Raw genomic sequence first — 16141 nt, 5'->3', positions numbered from 1 at the left:
CAAAAAATACCAAGGGGTTAAAACGAAGAAATAACAGAATCACACTCGATAAAACGAGGTTATACCTTCGACATTAGCCGAAGCCTCCTCATACTCATTGACAACTGCATCCCGAGCTTCATCAAGAAAGTCATTCGGTGGATAGTTTCTTATAATCCGTTTGAAGGTTCGTAAGAGCAAATTAACTGGCGTCTAAACCTACCTGCTTAATCGAATCCAAGTGACGAAGATGGTTGACTTCATCATTCACCTCCCCCATCCTTTTATGAAGTCGATACACATTCATCTCAAGATATCTTTCAGACTCCACTTGGCGAGCAACATCCGCTCGAGACGCTGCTAGGGCTTTACTAAGAGCACCAACCTCGGCCCTAGCATTATCTCTTTCCTCGGAAATACGCAACATACTATCCCTAACCCCGGGGCCTAATAAAGAACGAGCTTGTTGTAACTCTCCTTCTAAAAAGCGCATTCTAGCCTCTTAGTCTGAAGCATGTTCTCGAGCATCACGCAGGTTGTCACGCGTCCATAGCAGCGTACCATTAAACAAACAACGGTCATGATTGTACTTATTTTGCATATCAACCATCAGTGTTCGCTTTTCACACCACTCAGCTGTTAAGGCGTTGTGCTCATCAGCACGAGCATTCCACTTTACGGCTTCGCTCTTCAACTTACCCACCAACTCTGCAATACGGGATTTCTGTCGTTCCCTTTCTTTCCGAAGCCATATCAACTCGGGGACTCCACCCACTGAAGATAGGGTGGGGAGACTCAGACAGAACACCGAAATACAGATAGGGAATCACAAGGAGTGAAAAATACGTAAAATACAAACTTGTGAAGGACGAGACACTTCTACGAGTCTGCTCCAATTCATTGCGGACTATAGCGAGTTCTAAACGAAGATTCTCCTCAGCGTTACCCAGCTGTACTTTTTCCTTCAGACGGCCCCTGAGTTCATTTATTTCCGCTTCATCCGCAGACAGTTCCTCTTCCCTATGACGAAGCTTGGCCTCCAACTTTAAAGACTTTGCTTTAAAGAATTGGTATAAAACATGGTTACAATGTTCGCTCCTCATCATCTACGTCACAAACAACAAACATTATTATACCAAAGGGATCAGATATCACGAAGAACACAATGCGCGGATATCATAAAAAGAGTACAAGGATTTACCTCTAAAACACGCTGCTGGGGAAAACCGTACTGGTACCCATCAACTATGGCCATCATATCAGCAACAGAGGAGGGAGGGTCAACCACTAAATTAGCTTCCGAAGATCTAAGATTCTTCTCCCACATCTCAGCAACGCGGTCTTCAGAAGACAGTTGCATCATTCGACGAGTATAAGCATCGGAATTCTTCTCACCAGTGACCACGGGGGCAGGGTTAGGGACGAACATCAGGTTCTTGTTCTTTAGCCAAGCCAAAATTTCATCTTCACCTTCAGGCATTAGCAAGAAAGGGAAATCCTCGAAAGGATACTCAACCGCAGACTTCCCCTTGGCGGTTATCTCCTCACCCGCGCAAGTCTCGACATTACCACCCTCAGCATGACCACCTGCGTTCTCAGCTTGCTGATCAGTGGTACCTTCTTTGCCAAGGTCCCCAAGCACATCCCAATAATCATGTGGAGAGATAAATGAGAAGTCCTCGGCAAGACCCATGGCAGCAGTCACATCGAAGGATTCCCCCGCGGAATATATCCTACCGAAAGAGAATTCTGTGGAAATTACGGGCAAAGTACCCACACCAACAAGGTCATCGCCAACAGGGGCAGATCCACTCCCACCAGTACCACCGACGGTAATATTACCCTCGGCCTCACCATCACCACCCGCGGCAACTTCTTATTCACCATCACCACCCGCGACAACTTCTTCTTCAAGATCACCACCCGCGACAACTTCAGCCTCACCATCACGACCCGCGACAACTTCTTCTTCACCATTACCACCTTCGTTATCAGGGTAAGAAGTGTCGGTACGCTCTTCTCCATTGTACATTTCTTCATCCTCACCATACCCTTGGTTTATGAGACTCGTAAACTCCTCATAACCCTTAGCCCCACCGATAACCGCAGTAGAAGATTGTTTGGGTCCAAGTTTCTTCTTCTTCGACACCTACAAACCAGTATACATCCCACAAAGGCTCATTTTTTTCCCTCACTTCAAAAATGAAAATTATTTCAAGCAAGGAAAAAGGGGCAAAAAGATAGAGAATATAAGAAGAAACTATACCTTGGCAGCAGCAATACTCTTTGATGGATGGATAGCACCAGAACCCTCCTCCTCATATCCATCAACGACATCAAGAGCATAAGGAAAATTCATGCCCACGAAATTAGGACGCCAAGGAAAGAAATCTCCATAACGAGCAGGAGGAGTTTCACGAGGCTTGCTATTTTTAGAAGGACGCCAACCACGTGGACCCGAAATCCATCTGTAAGCCCAAGGACCAACTACCTCAATAACAGTAGCATGTCATTCATAATCATGGTCACGCTTAATCCTTTCACGAGCAGGAAAGAGTTTCCGTTTAGCATATCCCTCAGTACCAGGAACATACTTCAGCTTGGCATCACTCACCTCACTCAAAAGACAAATTTCACCACGGGGAGCAGCAATATTACGAAGACTAACACTCTACGGCTTACGGTTTCTGCTGTTGACATAATCCCCAAAAGAACTATTAAAGTTTTGAGGAGTGTACCACTCTCTCTCAGCAGGATTTGGAACATAGCAGGTCATCATAGTCTCTCCCTTGCTCCGCAGATAACATTCCTTCAGTGAACGAAGATAATTCCTAGATAGTTGTGACACGGAATGATTATGAGTGTTCGTCGAAGAGCCTTCGCGACTAGCCAACACGTCATAATAAAAGGATTCACCCGACTTATATAAGGGCAACATAAGACCCGCCTCGAAGGCTCCAACCGTAGTCAACAGATGAAACTCGTCAAACTGATAATTAGCAAGGAGCTCGTAGGTGATATCATCGTCAAGAGCATAGAAGCGAACCTCAAAAGCTTGGAGTTCATGTTTTTCCTTGAACATCTCAAGATAAATATGCTTGAAAGTGACCTTCTTCTTACCAACTGAAATGCTGCGTATCACGGGGACAGTTTCTTCTTCGTCTGCGGAATCAGAAGTAGGACCCAATTCCGAAGCTTTCCTTTTAGAAGGAAGATTTGTAGACGGATCAGCTCTCGACATAGTACGGGAGGAGGCGGCAAAGATTTCTGCGGAGGCACCGAAGGAGGAGCCATTGAACGAAGGGGCGGAGCATCCACTATTTCAGTACGAGGAGGAGGAGCCCGCGTACTCCTAGAGTCATCACGAGGAGGAGCCTGTGTACTCCTAGAATCTTCACGAGGACGAGAAGGGGCGCGGTTAACAGCATATCTAGACCCAGAAGGACCCTTCGGCATATCCCATTTCTTAGAAGGCATAATCTTCGCACCGGAGGAAGATGAAACCCTATGACCCCGAGGATCCGATTGCAAAGACTTGTAAGGACCTTCCCCAAGTGGAGATCTGTCAGGATCTCTACGCGGAGGCGATCTTGGCAGACTAGACGGAGGAGTTTGGTAAGGTGCCCGCGGACGATCATACATATCTACAAGGAAACACAAAAACAGTTTAGAGAAGAATACGAGGAGATCACTAAAGATCAAAAACCCCATAATTGATGGTTCATCCGGATAAACATGAAAAACCCTAAGAAACTAAAAAAATACTCCATCCGACTCCAGGGATAATACTCAGATACAGACTCACAGACGCTGTAACAAAGAACAGGGGCAAGCATATATGCTTCGACATGTATGATCTTCATCGCAAAACCAAAAACACAGCAGCAGGAGACAAACTAATAGATACATAGATAAATCAATGATGAACAACCAATGAAAAACCCCATACCTGTATAGAAGAGGACGACAAGCACCAACCGCAGTCGAAGAAAGGAGGATCGGAGATATCAAAAGATACAGGGGCAGCAACAAGCAAAAACGAAACAAGCAGAAGAAAGAAACAGAAAATTGAATGTTATATTCCTCACAAGAACGGTGATAATAAATGACTAAAGAACAAGAATAAGAAAACAAAAAGAGAATGAACACTGACAAGAAAAGGATAAAAGTTTTTTTCACATTCTCTTTCCTATTTATGAAGCTAGAGAAGACAATAACTACTCCTCGTACCAAGGAGCAGCTATGGGAGAAGTTAGTGCAAAGTGGGAAACGTGTAGGACTACCTTTCTTCTTCAAAATTGCAAAATACGCCCAAGTTAGAAGAAGAGGGGCAAATTGTATGTACAACTTTCATCATCCACCACGTGTACAGAAAGAGACACGTGGAAGGCATGCGAAGCGAGACATCAAACACATGATAGCAAGCATCTCATCAGAAGATGTCATCGGTCAGCAGATATGACGGTCAGGGACAGAGGACCACAGAGGTATGATGGCTCAGAGGAGCACCAGATAATACCCCTTGGGTATTAACACACCCAATCCCGAGGAAGATCCCATATCAACGGCAGATAGGAAGTTAAGCTGACGCAGATATGACCAGACAAAGAGACACTTGTCTGACACGAGCAGACATCCATCTACCACATTAAATACCCAAGAGATATACACGTGTCGATCAGCTCGTGGAAGAAGCGAGGATAACCCGTATTCAAGCTCAGGACGCAGCATATGCCGAAGACCTCTGCGTAATAGGCACAAAGCACAAGAAGATAAGATTACAATGGCACCTCAGAGATGGGACCCACGTTCCATCCCTATAAATACCCCTCTCCACTAAGAGAGGAGGGGCAGACCATTTTGGGAGAGCAATTAGAGGAGAACATAGGACAGAGCAATAAGAAGAGTAAGTAATCCCCCTACTTCCGCAGACCTATGTATATTCTAAAGTCATTCGACTATCTTTGTAACCATTCAATACATAGTGAAACACCAAACCCCGTGGATGTAGGCCTTAGTGCCGAACTACGTAAATCTGTCTCATTTACATTTCAGCACCTTACATTCAGCGTTAAACTTCATATGCTTTATTTATACTTGATTCTCGATTTATTCCTTTATACGAACATTATTTATGATAATATTCCACTAGACAATGACAAGCCCGGAGGCTTCGAGTCGATGAATCGATATAATCATCCCGTTACGCATATGATGTACAATTCTAGAATTAGGATGTATGCGAATATTGTTTGTGAACATGTGGATGGCTTCGTGATTTACGTGTTCACAATCACTAAAATGAAGAAGGCAGGCTATTATTGGGGCGTCACACTCCAATAGAGGGGCTTCACTTGGATTCTTAGTGTCCAAAAAATGGTTATGGGATATCCTAACACATATACAAAATGTCTAGATTACCCTTTAACTAAAATAAAAATTTAAAAACCGTAGAAGTGATTTTACGTCCAGGTTTGGATTAATTCCAACCGTAGAATTTTATTTGCATGTAGATTTACGTCCAGGTTTGGATTAGTTCCGACCGTAGAAGCTCATTTTACGTTCAGGTTCCTTCTAATTGCAACCGTAGAATATGATTTTACTTCCAATTTGTTTTAGTTCCAACCGTAGAAGTGATTTTACGTCCAGGTTTGGATTATTTCCAACCGTAGAAGTGATTTTACGTCCAGGTTTAGATTAATTCCAACGGTAGAATCTTATTTGCATGTAGTTTTACGTCCAGGTTTGGATTAGTTCCAACCGTAGAAATTCATTTTACGTCCAGGTTCCTTTTAATTCCAACAGTAGAATCTGATTTTTCGTCCAAGTTTGGATTATTTCCAACCGTAGAAGTTCATTTTAAGGGAAGTTTTTCTTCCCACAAAAACTTTGTCCCACAATTCACCAAGTATACAACAAAATTCATTAATTTAATTATTATCTAATTAAATTAAATTAGAATTAACTAATTAAGGGTTGTTTAGCATTACAAGATTATTTGAAATAAGGTGTTTTTGATATTAATTATGCGTGACCCGTTTTTTTCCTATTAGGTGACGCCCCTCTAATGAAATGTGATGCCCCAATAATAACATTGAAAAAGAATGGAGATGTCTCCTTGTTTTATGCTAGGGGAGACGGACAAATAATGAGTCATTAGGCATATTTTGTATGTCACTGTTCAAATTTTAGGTGTCATCCGGTAGATTTCAAGTGATGGTTTGCAAGGATTTTTGGTCACGTTGATTTCGAGTCAGGTAATGGACCACAAAGCATAATTTTGGCCTAGGGGGTTAGTTTGATCACCCGCTAGAGGTTCTGGAGTAGATTTTAGATCATGTGCAGAATTTAGATTTGGAATCCTAATGTCGATTTTGGGCCACAATATGGAGTTTGGACAGCTGTGGCAAAATTTGCGCCTAGAGACAGAATTTTGCACCCGAATCCCATTTTAGGTCATATATACTGTATTAGGATAGGATAATGCGGGTTCGTATCCTATTAAATTGTTCGTGTATTCTACTGTGACCCCGACTGTCCCTGGACAACTCCATCCAATTGTTCTTATTTCAGGTTTTTGGTCCTATACCTAAATTTCCCTACCTCGTGAGGCAGACGAATCTCATTTTGCACCACGTGATTTTTTTTTCTTCCTGGAATATCTTTTAAATGCAAAGAGAGCCAGAGAGGACGTTACCATGTGGCCCTTCAAGCAAATGGTGCGTGGTTTCCGGTTCTTCTCTTCAGAACGGCATGGATCTTCTCCAAGAGTATCCTGATTGGGGGTGGTATTTTTAAGTCACCTACAGAACATAATTACTCATCGCAGAGGTTTTGTGCGACAGCGACTACCATACAATTACGGTAAAAGTTTAGTGAATTTACATGCAAAATGCTTTGACAATCCACTACACCCCAAAAAAATCAATGAATACCTAAACCTGAAACCACACTCTCCACATATCGCACACCCTATAGTTGAACGTCTCACAAATCATATTGGTTGGGAATCCAATAGATGAGATTAAACTAGGCATTTGTATTGTGTCTCCGTGTCTCATGCCAATCGGTCAGAATCTCATCACCAAAGATAGCCTTGGTGGTCAGAAGTGGTAAGTTGCAGCATTTCCCTTCCAGAGCATAGACATGAAGGCACATAAAAGTCATGTACAAGACAGGAAATGTTGGAAGCAGTTTAAAAATCAGCCAAATTGCAGACATGCAAAATTGGGTTAACAGTACAAACAATTGGTGCCGGTTTTGACACATCCATCTCATGTTTGAAAGACATTAACTAACTTTGAAATTCAAAGACAGGAAACTTTCAAAGCTTTTAGAAATCCATACAAGCTAGCAGCACTGTTGGTCATTAAACCAATGTGCCTTGTGGCAGATAAAATGGCAATGCAAGATTCTTCCCTAGTTTTAATCAATAAGCATAACCCAGTCAGCCACTATAAAATTGAATCCCGGGCTAACTACCCATCGCAAAATATGCTTCCCTCACATGGCATGCTCAAAGGAATCGATAGGTAAACTTTGGACACTAAAGCACGTGTTATCACCCAATTCAGAAGACTACGAAGACACAGCTCACATCTAAAATATATACCTGCAAAATGAAGCAAACTAACATACATTTCGTGATAATATACGAACTCTGGAATTACCTTCAAGGACCAAATAACACCTTCAAATTGTCTAACGTAAGGATGTCCTTTTGGACCAATTATTCCGTAACTTTCAAAACATTTCTTAGCTTCTTTCGGTTTCTTCAACAAAGTATAGACAATACCTTGACAAAGATAAGGTCTACAATCCAAAATGTTTTCCTCAACAAGTTCTTCATATATCTTCAACGCATCACTATATTCTCTTTGGAGAACCAGTATTTCAGCAACAAATAACTTACATTCTCTCAAACACAGCTTCTTATTTTCTTGCTTACAAATATTCATGGCTTTCTCAATTCTTTTCAAGACATTTCCGTATTCACCCAACCCCGAATCATTTATGCACGATATTAACCCGAAATAAGCATCAATATTCAAAGGATCCTTAGAAATTACCTCGTCAAATCCTAACAAAGCAGATTCGTAATCTTTGTTTGAAAAATGTGATTTCTTAAGTTCAGTGATTCAACATCACCCACAAGTACTCAGCCTTACATACTTGCATCAAAGTATGCATCTACCTTCACTCTAAAGGCTTTGTACAACGGAAGTCTTCATCTTTTTTCTCTATAACTCTTTATGTCCCCATAAACATAAGAGGTTCTGTCATGTACTTGAACAATTCTCACACAAATCAGCGACATTAGAACACAAATATTATTGCAACAAATCCATTTTATTGCACTAAAGGAAGATTACAAAACTCGTCCAACTCATGGACCAAAACAGACCATTCACCCTCTTGGTGAATGCCTAAAACACTCTCTAGATTAGTGGTTCTTCTCCCCAATCGAACAACACCAACATTATTGATTCCTAAGCTATTTATACTAACTAGGATCAGGCCAAAACTTCTATGCAACCGCTGCACAAGCCTTGGACAGCCAAGTGTCCAAGTAGTTTCCATAACCGCCACTTCCAACTGCCACCTTTTGTGTTGTCACGCCAACTAATGCCACACTTGTTCTTGGTGGTTATGAATGGTTATAAACTCCTTATATAACCGAGTTATCTTGTCTCACACATTTGGCATGCTTGCAAAGCCAATAACCAATTCCTAATCGTCACTTGCTTCACTTAGCCAATCTGCTTGACAATAGCAATGCCACTCTTGCATTACTAGATTGTTTGCATTATTCAATCTTTGGCCAGCCTTGAACTAATGCCATAGACCAACTCTTGGCCTATTCTTTACTCTTGCATCATCCTTGAGTTTGGGCCAACTCAATTCCATGAATATGCCTTAATGCCAACATCGCATGCTGCATCTTGCCACTTTGGCCATGTCTTTCCTTTCCTCAATGAAGCTCCATTGTGCCGGTCAATAGCTTCATTCCTTAGCCAAATGTCTTTACAATGAACTGCTGCACTTGCACTTTATTGGCCCTGCGAGGCTATGCCATTATTGGCACTTGACAGTTTATATCGTATACCGCTATTATGACTCCGTGATGCGCCGTTACGGCTATACTGACTTGTCCTGCAATTCTGTAACGCGTCATCATTATGCGTCACTTGCAGCACCGTAATAGACCTCCCCCACCTAATCCGTTCAACATCTTCGTTGAACGCAACCAAGTATACTCAATACACTTGTTCTCCGGCCTTGTACACTTCTAAGCCACTCTCAGAATTCAGCAAACTTGTTTGCCCCTCATTCTTTCCAAAACTTTTATGCCTAGTACCAAATTCCATCACTTAGCTTACTGCCTTGCCATTTATCCTACTGACTTGTACTATTGTTGTCACGTTGACCTATGCTACAACTTCAATTACAATCGCATATCAACACCCAAATGCAACTCAGAAATTTTTCTTGCCGATTTCCTGAATTGTGCTTGAACTTCGCATGAATCATTTGCGCCTAAGTGTATGCAAGAAATGATTCTTCCTAATTAATCACACTGATCATTGCCACTGTCTTATGCCTTCATTTTCTGACTTTAGTTGCACCACGCAACGTAACAGGACTTATACAAGACTTGGCCTCATTCTTCAATCATATGCGCCTACGCCAAACATGCCATGCCTTAAGGTATGCACTCTATGACTCTATACCACTCTTAGTATGCACAACAATCTATAGCCTTTGCTGCACTTTGAAAACTTTAGGACTTTCACTAGATTTGGCCTCCAAATCATATTGCAAACTTTACCTTCTTGTACTTGCATTATATGTATGCCAAAGAACCCGCACCTTGTTGTTCTTTGCATGCACTGTCGCAACATCATGATTGAAATGCATGACTTAGGATACCCGTGACATCACAACGCCTCTTTGGTCCAGGCATCCTCTTCCCGCGCCTTTGAAACCAGCAATTTAAGCATCACTTGCTCTTTCAAACTGCTACGCTTTAATGTGACGGAAAAACAACATCATGTTATTCCAAACAATGAGTTACTCTTAACTCATATACTTGATGGGCTTACATCTTCATTCTTGCTGCGTTACTCCATGCATTCGCTGCCAAATGCATTCACACTTCCACATAACTCCCAACAGCAAACTCGACTATGCCACCAACTCCCATATTTGCTTCTTTTCACTTTCAGCGTCTTCTATTGCATATTTTGGCTTAATATGTTATGTAGCATCTTCCACGCGAACTAGATTTACTTTTAATGCAAGAGGGAAGGCTTTCATCTCAAATACCCTCATCCACTACTACCTTACATAGAGAGACTTCAATCCAACACCAAGGTCCACTCGACCCAACTGAAAGTATACTCAAACTTGAGAAAATACTTGCGCCAACTAATTGCAACTTGTAAGACCTAACAAGCCTTGCAATACTGACTTCATCTTTGCTTCTAAGCAACAAAGGAAGAGAGACAGCACCTACTGTCCCCAATGTAGAAACTCACTTTGCCACATGCACTCTTCCAACTATCAACGTTCTTATGCAACTCCCATAACGAAGCATAATATAATTGATACTTAGTTGAATACTCCTTCAAACTGATGCTATCAATTTGCTTTAGCTTTCATGAAGATTTCTTCAATAATGACCTCATGCCATTCTTATACATCACCACTACTTTGTCCTTCTTTCTCCATGCATCTATGATTCGCCTAACTTGCATCTCCAACTACATCATGCATATTGGCCATTCCCAAATCTCATTTGGCGCATGCTATTGTTGCATACATGCTATGCCAATTAGCACCCAAATCTTGACACAAACTTGTGCAGTTTTGCACAACTGAAACAGACTTAACTTGGTGATTCTGAGCATCACCATAGAGCTCAGAAAAGTCATATCACTCAATGACTTCCGAGGATAAACACTTTGGACAATTTTAACAATGCCATAATCCTTGCAAATGAGGCGCCACTGCCTACGTTCCATGAAGCAAGAATACCACATTCTTCTTCAAACTTGGAACTCATTTTTACTGCCCATGCACAACTGGCAACTCTTGTCTTTCTACTTCTCCAAAATCAGCTTGGTACCAATACTGATTTGTAGTTGGCAAGAACATCCTCTTGTGGGTATGATCAAATGCAGGTCTTTGGACACCCTTGTCCAAGCATATTGATCCCACTCATAAACCAGGTGCAAGCACACTCCTTGTGTGCATCCAGCATCAACGAAGAAATCTTTGCAAACGCAAGACCGTGGTGTATCGGTTTTCCCCTAACTTGCACTTCTTTCTTCAGCCTTTCAATAAGCTTTATGCTAGATAAGAATTGGTCATCCAATTCTTCCTTCATGGAATCACATTGCCACGACACATGCTGGTTCGCAACCAGACTTTGCACTACCACCAAGGTACATGTTTTCAAGAGAGATAACCATAATATTCCAACCAACTGGATACAGCGACACACCTGCAATTCTATCGTATAGAAAAGATTCTCCATCTTCTTTTCCACTGCAAAGGCCAACACCATCTTTGAGTTCAGGAATTTTCGCAATATTCCCATTACCTCTTGTAATGTACTCGCTACTGATAACACCACAAAGATATGCATTCCAAATGAGTAATCTTTGCATACTTGTGAGAAACATGGACTTCAACACCTGACTTGCACCATATAACTCAGCATACTCCTTAGTTTTGTCATGCCATCAATTGAAAACCCGATTTTCAATGACTCTTGCACGTTCTTCTAACACTTTGGGTAGGAATTTTGACACCTTTGTCATAAACTTTCATGGCCTGCTGCTACTTCAAGACTCAAGTTCATTCCAATTGATCTTTCCACACAAGTCCAACTTATTCTAGTCTTCATACTAGTGAAACCAAAACAATTCTTTACTGAATTCGACAAACAAATGACGTTAACTTGAGTAAAAGAGAGAAAAATCAGCAACTGTATCCCCTAACCTCGCTCTGATACCTGCTGTCACATGCCTATTTAATCACCTAAAATTTTCTATGGGACATGACCGGCAATACTTGCAGTTCAGTGATTCAACATCACCCACAAGTAATCAGCCTTACATACTTGTATCAAAGTATATATTTACGTTCACTCTAAAGGCTTTGCACAACGGAAGTCTTCATCTTCTTTCTCTCTAACTCTTTATGCCCCCATAAGCATAAGAGGTTCTGCCATGTACTTGAACAATTATCACACAAATCAGCAACATTAGAACACAAAGATTAATGCAACAAACCCATTTTATTTCACTAATGGAAGATTACAAAACTCGTCCATCTGATGGACCAAAACAGGCCATTCACCCTCTTGGTGAATGCCTAAAACACTCTCTACATTAGTGGTTCTTCTCCCCAATAGAACAACACCAACATTATTGATTCCTAAGCTATTTATACTAACTAGGATCAGGCAAAAACTTCTGTGCAACCGCTGCACAAGCCTTGGACAGCAAAGTTTCCAAGTAGTTTACATAACCGCCACTTCCAAATGTCACCTTTTGTGTTGTCACGCCAACTGATGCCACACTTGTTCTTGGTGGTTATGAATGGTTATAAACTCCTTCTATAACCGACTTATCTTGTCTCACACATTTGGCGTGCTTGCAAAGCCAATAACCAATTCCTAACCGTCACTTGCTTAACTTAGCCAATCTGCTTGACAATAGCAATGCCACTCTTGCATTACTAGATTGTTTGCATTATTCAAGCTTTGGACAGCCTTGAGCTAATGCCATAGACCAACTCTTGGCCTATTCTTCACTCTTGCATCATCCTTGAGTTTGGGCCAACTAAATTCCATGGATATGCCTTAATTCCAACATCGCATGTCGCATCTTGCCACTTTGGCCATGTCTTGCATTTCCTCAATGAAGCTCCATTGTGTCAGTCAATAGCTTCATTAATTAGCCAAATGTCTTTACAACGAAGTGCAGCACTTGCACTTCATTGGCTCTACGAGGTTATTCCATTCTTGGCACTTGACATTCTATACCGTATACCGCTATTATGGTTCCGTGATGCGCCATTACGGCTATACTGACTTGGCCTGCAACTCTGTAACGTGTCATCATTATGCGTCACTTGCAGCACCGTAATAGTAAGCATCAGCAGAATCTACACACTTCCAAAGACAACAATATTTAATCTGTTGGGTGATTAAAACTAACGACTAATTGCAAAACATTGTTTGGGTAATAAAATCGAATTACCAATAAAATCTTAAACTAAAACATGAATCAAAGGTAACGGAAAAGTGAAACAAAATCAATAAGTTATTATTCCATATCAATTTTTGTTCGCTACATTTTTGAAGTGAAAGATTTTGGTTAAAAACTTAAACCCTAGAAAAAAAAAACTATTTCTTATCTCTTAGCTTCTTATCGCTCAACTTCTTATAGTAAAATTCAAGGCGAATATGAAGTACAACAATCCTGCACATATCTATTGTTGTCAAAACTTTATTCCACAATTGGTATTTGGCATCTTCATACGCATTCCACAGTTCGATAAATCCATTTGTTTTCTCAGATCCCGTCCAATTTCTTCGGATTGACATTATTTCTCTTCCTTCTTAATTCTTCTTCTTCTTCCACTCTCGTGTTTGTGATTGATTAACAATTTGATTTGGATTTCGATAAATATTGTTCTCGTGATTCACGAAGATAGTATTATTCATCTTAACTGGTACTGATAGTTTCTCCATCTCTTTCATCTCCCTCTCCCCTAACATAAAACAAGGAGACATCTCCATTCTTTTGTTATTTTTTTGTGTTTCTGGCTGGGTCCTGCAAGGATCTATATATTCTGATCCCCGTGTGAGAGAAAAACCACGATTCAGAAGTAAAATTCTTAGACCAAGCATTATGGTACGAGCCATTTTGCTTGGCTTTGATGTAGCTAACTATGACCGTCTCAACAGTTAAGCGCCAAGATGGCGCGATACTGGAATAGTGGCCTAGCCGGTGGAGTTGCATAATCCGGCGGTGAAGCGCCAACATGGCTGAGACAAAAAAAGCCATTTAACATATGCAATATCATGTGATAGTGTTGTATATCCTTATTCAGAGTTGTCCCAGCTCAAGGAAGGAATGGAGGATGAAATTTAAGTCATGGGATGACTTAGGCATTTGATAAGGCTTGGACAGTGGAATATGCAACAATGGTGTTGCCAAATGCGACTTTGTTTTCTATTGCTCGACAAAAAGAATGCAAGTGCCAAATGTGCTAATTACATGATTTTAATCTGATAGACTCGATTGGCATGATTTTAATCAGATGTTGGCATCCAAATGAGCTAAGTACATGACCATGATAAATGTAGCTCAATTATTGTTGTATATTGGAAGAAGCCAAGTTGAAGTAGCGCCAGCAAAGCTGTATATTGGTTCAGGCCAAGTTGAGTGTAGTGCAATGATTGTTGGATGTTGGTTCAAGCTGTTAATTACGAGTGTGTGTGCACCACACTATGCCAGAGCAAAGGAGTGGCCATATCCTAACCGTTGGAAACAAGTTTGGCGCAATTCTTCAAGCCATCAAGAAATTCCAAGATTGGATCATCTTTCAAGAGGAAACCCTATATTTTCTCACTATAATTAGAAATATGAAATATATACAAAAAGATACTCGAGATAAAATCGATAGATTGGCATTCTCAATATATCTTAACATAGGGGAAATTAGGCCGGGTAGATGGGTAGGACAACGGCCTGGGTAATGTTGACGGCCTAATAGGACGGGTACCGGGCCAGGCAGTACTGTTTCACTCATGACCTGTTCTCGTCCTATTATTTAAAAGGGCTAGGACGGGCTAGCATGTAACTGGTAACGGGTACCCGTGGGCTGTTATGGGGAAGGGCGGACGATACTGCGCCTATGGCTTCCGGGAAAAAATTTACAACCTTGTTCCTTTTGAAGTTTTTTATGTCCATGAGGTGAGCAAAACGTCCATACCCGTGAATTTCATCCGGCCCAATCCGTTTTTTAACGGGTGGACACCCAACCCTCATTTTGATGGATTGGGTATGGGTGAATTTTTAGATCAGGTCATTTTCACGGATTAGACGCGGGTGGAATGTTATCTATCCATTCGACACCCCATGGGATAATCATGATATTACACGAATACAAGGATATTATGACAAATGTTTATGCCTTTTATTCTCTCCAAATAGTTTATTTAAGTGTAGGATCTCAAAAAATGATAAAGCTAGGACAATAACTGGTATTCTATTTGCTGGCGTTCAAGGATGTAAAGTAAGTACGTCGTGTTTTAATCACACAGAAGCAAGTAAAGTAATTAAGATTATCAAGAAATTGAAATCTGTTAAAAAATATAGGACTTTTGTGAAAGGACAATAGTCTCACATCGCTATAATCCGTTTAATTAATTTAAAATATTATATGGAAGGGCCGCTCCATTCATTGCCAATTGGTTTTGAGTTGGATGCCCGCAGACTTTAACATGGTATCAGAGCTAAGCTCCAGACCCAGACCTGCGTACGCCGGGTATAGGCCGAGTTACTGACCGGAACGTTTAACCGATTTTGTCACTTGTACACCCGGGGTGTAGGCCAGTGCCGATAATGGCCGAGGTGTTACCCCCTGATTTAGTCACTCACTTGTGTACACATGTTACCGATGGACTGGTAACTCGTACGTAGGTCCACGTGTGAGGCCCAGTGACTGGCCTTACACTTGAAGGGGCGTGTGAAAGGACAATAGTCCCACATCGATATAATCCGCTTAATCAACTTAAAAATAATATGAAAAGGACGCTCTATTCGTTGCCAATTGGTTTTGAGTTGGATGCCCGTAGACTTTAACAACTTGACTAGTGTGTACGTACAGATAATAAACTCATCAAGGGCATGAACCAGTTGAATGTGCGATGCCTTATACTTATATATAATTAGGGTCAGATGCCTGTACTTATATATAATTAGGGTCAGACAACAACAAGTTTGGCTTCTTTGGCATTCAATTCTATATAGTAGTACTGTGACTATTGTTTGTGTAGGCATGGTTCCTCGGTAGTTCTGTATGTATCTATCTATCTATCTATAGATTTTAAAGAAAACGTATATTCTTAGTCTCCTTCATC

General features: G+C 41.1%; 1 protein-coding gene across 1 annotated transcript; it reads right to left on the bottom strand.

The window, feature by feature from the left end:
- Window positions 1–7348: 7348 nt before the first annotated feature.
- LOC113324078 (protein SLOW GREEN 1, chloroplastic-like) lies at window positions 7349–11651 on the bottom strand. The gene is made up of 3 exons (XM_026572420.1): window positions 11486–11651; window positions 7592–8059; window positions 7349–7398 (listed from the first exon to the last, which is right to left on the bottom strand). Exons 1-3 carry the CDS (start codon window positions 11649–11651, stop codon window positions 7349–7351), a joined length of 684 nt encoding a protein of 227 aa, XP_026428205.1.
- Window positions 11652–16141: the final 4490 nt, after the last annotated feature.

Source organism: Papaver somniferum, chromosome 11 (genome assembly GCF_003573695.1).
Source record: "Papaver somniferum cultivar HN1 chromosome 11, ASM357369v1, whole genome shotgun sequence".
NCBI lineage: Eukaryota > Viridiplantae > Streptophyta > Magnoliopsida > Ranunculales > Papaveraceae > Papaver > Papaver somniferum.
Note: the sequence above shows the minus strand (reverse complement) of the source record. Positions and strands in the feature narration are given on the sequence as shown.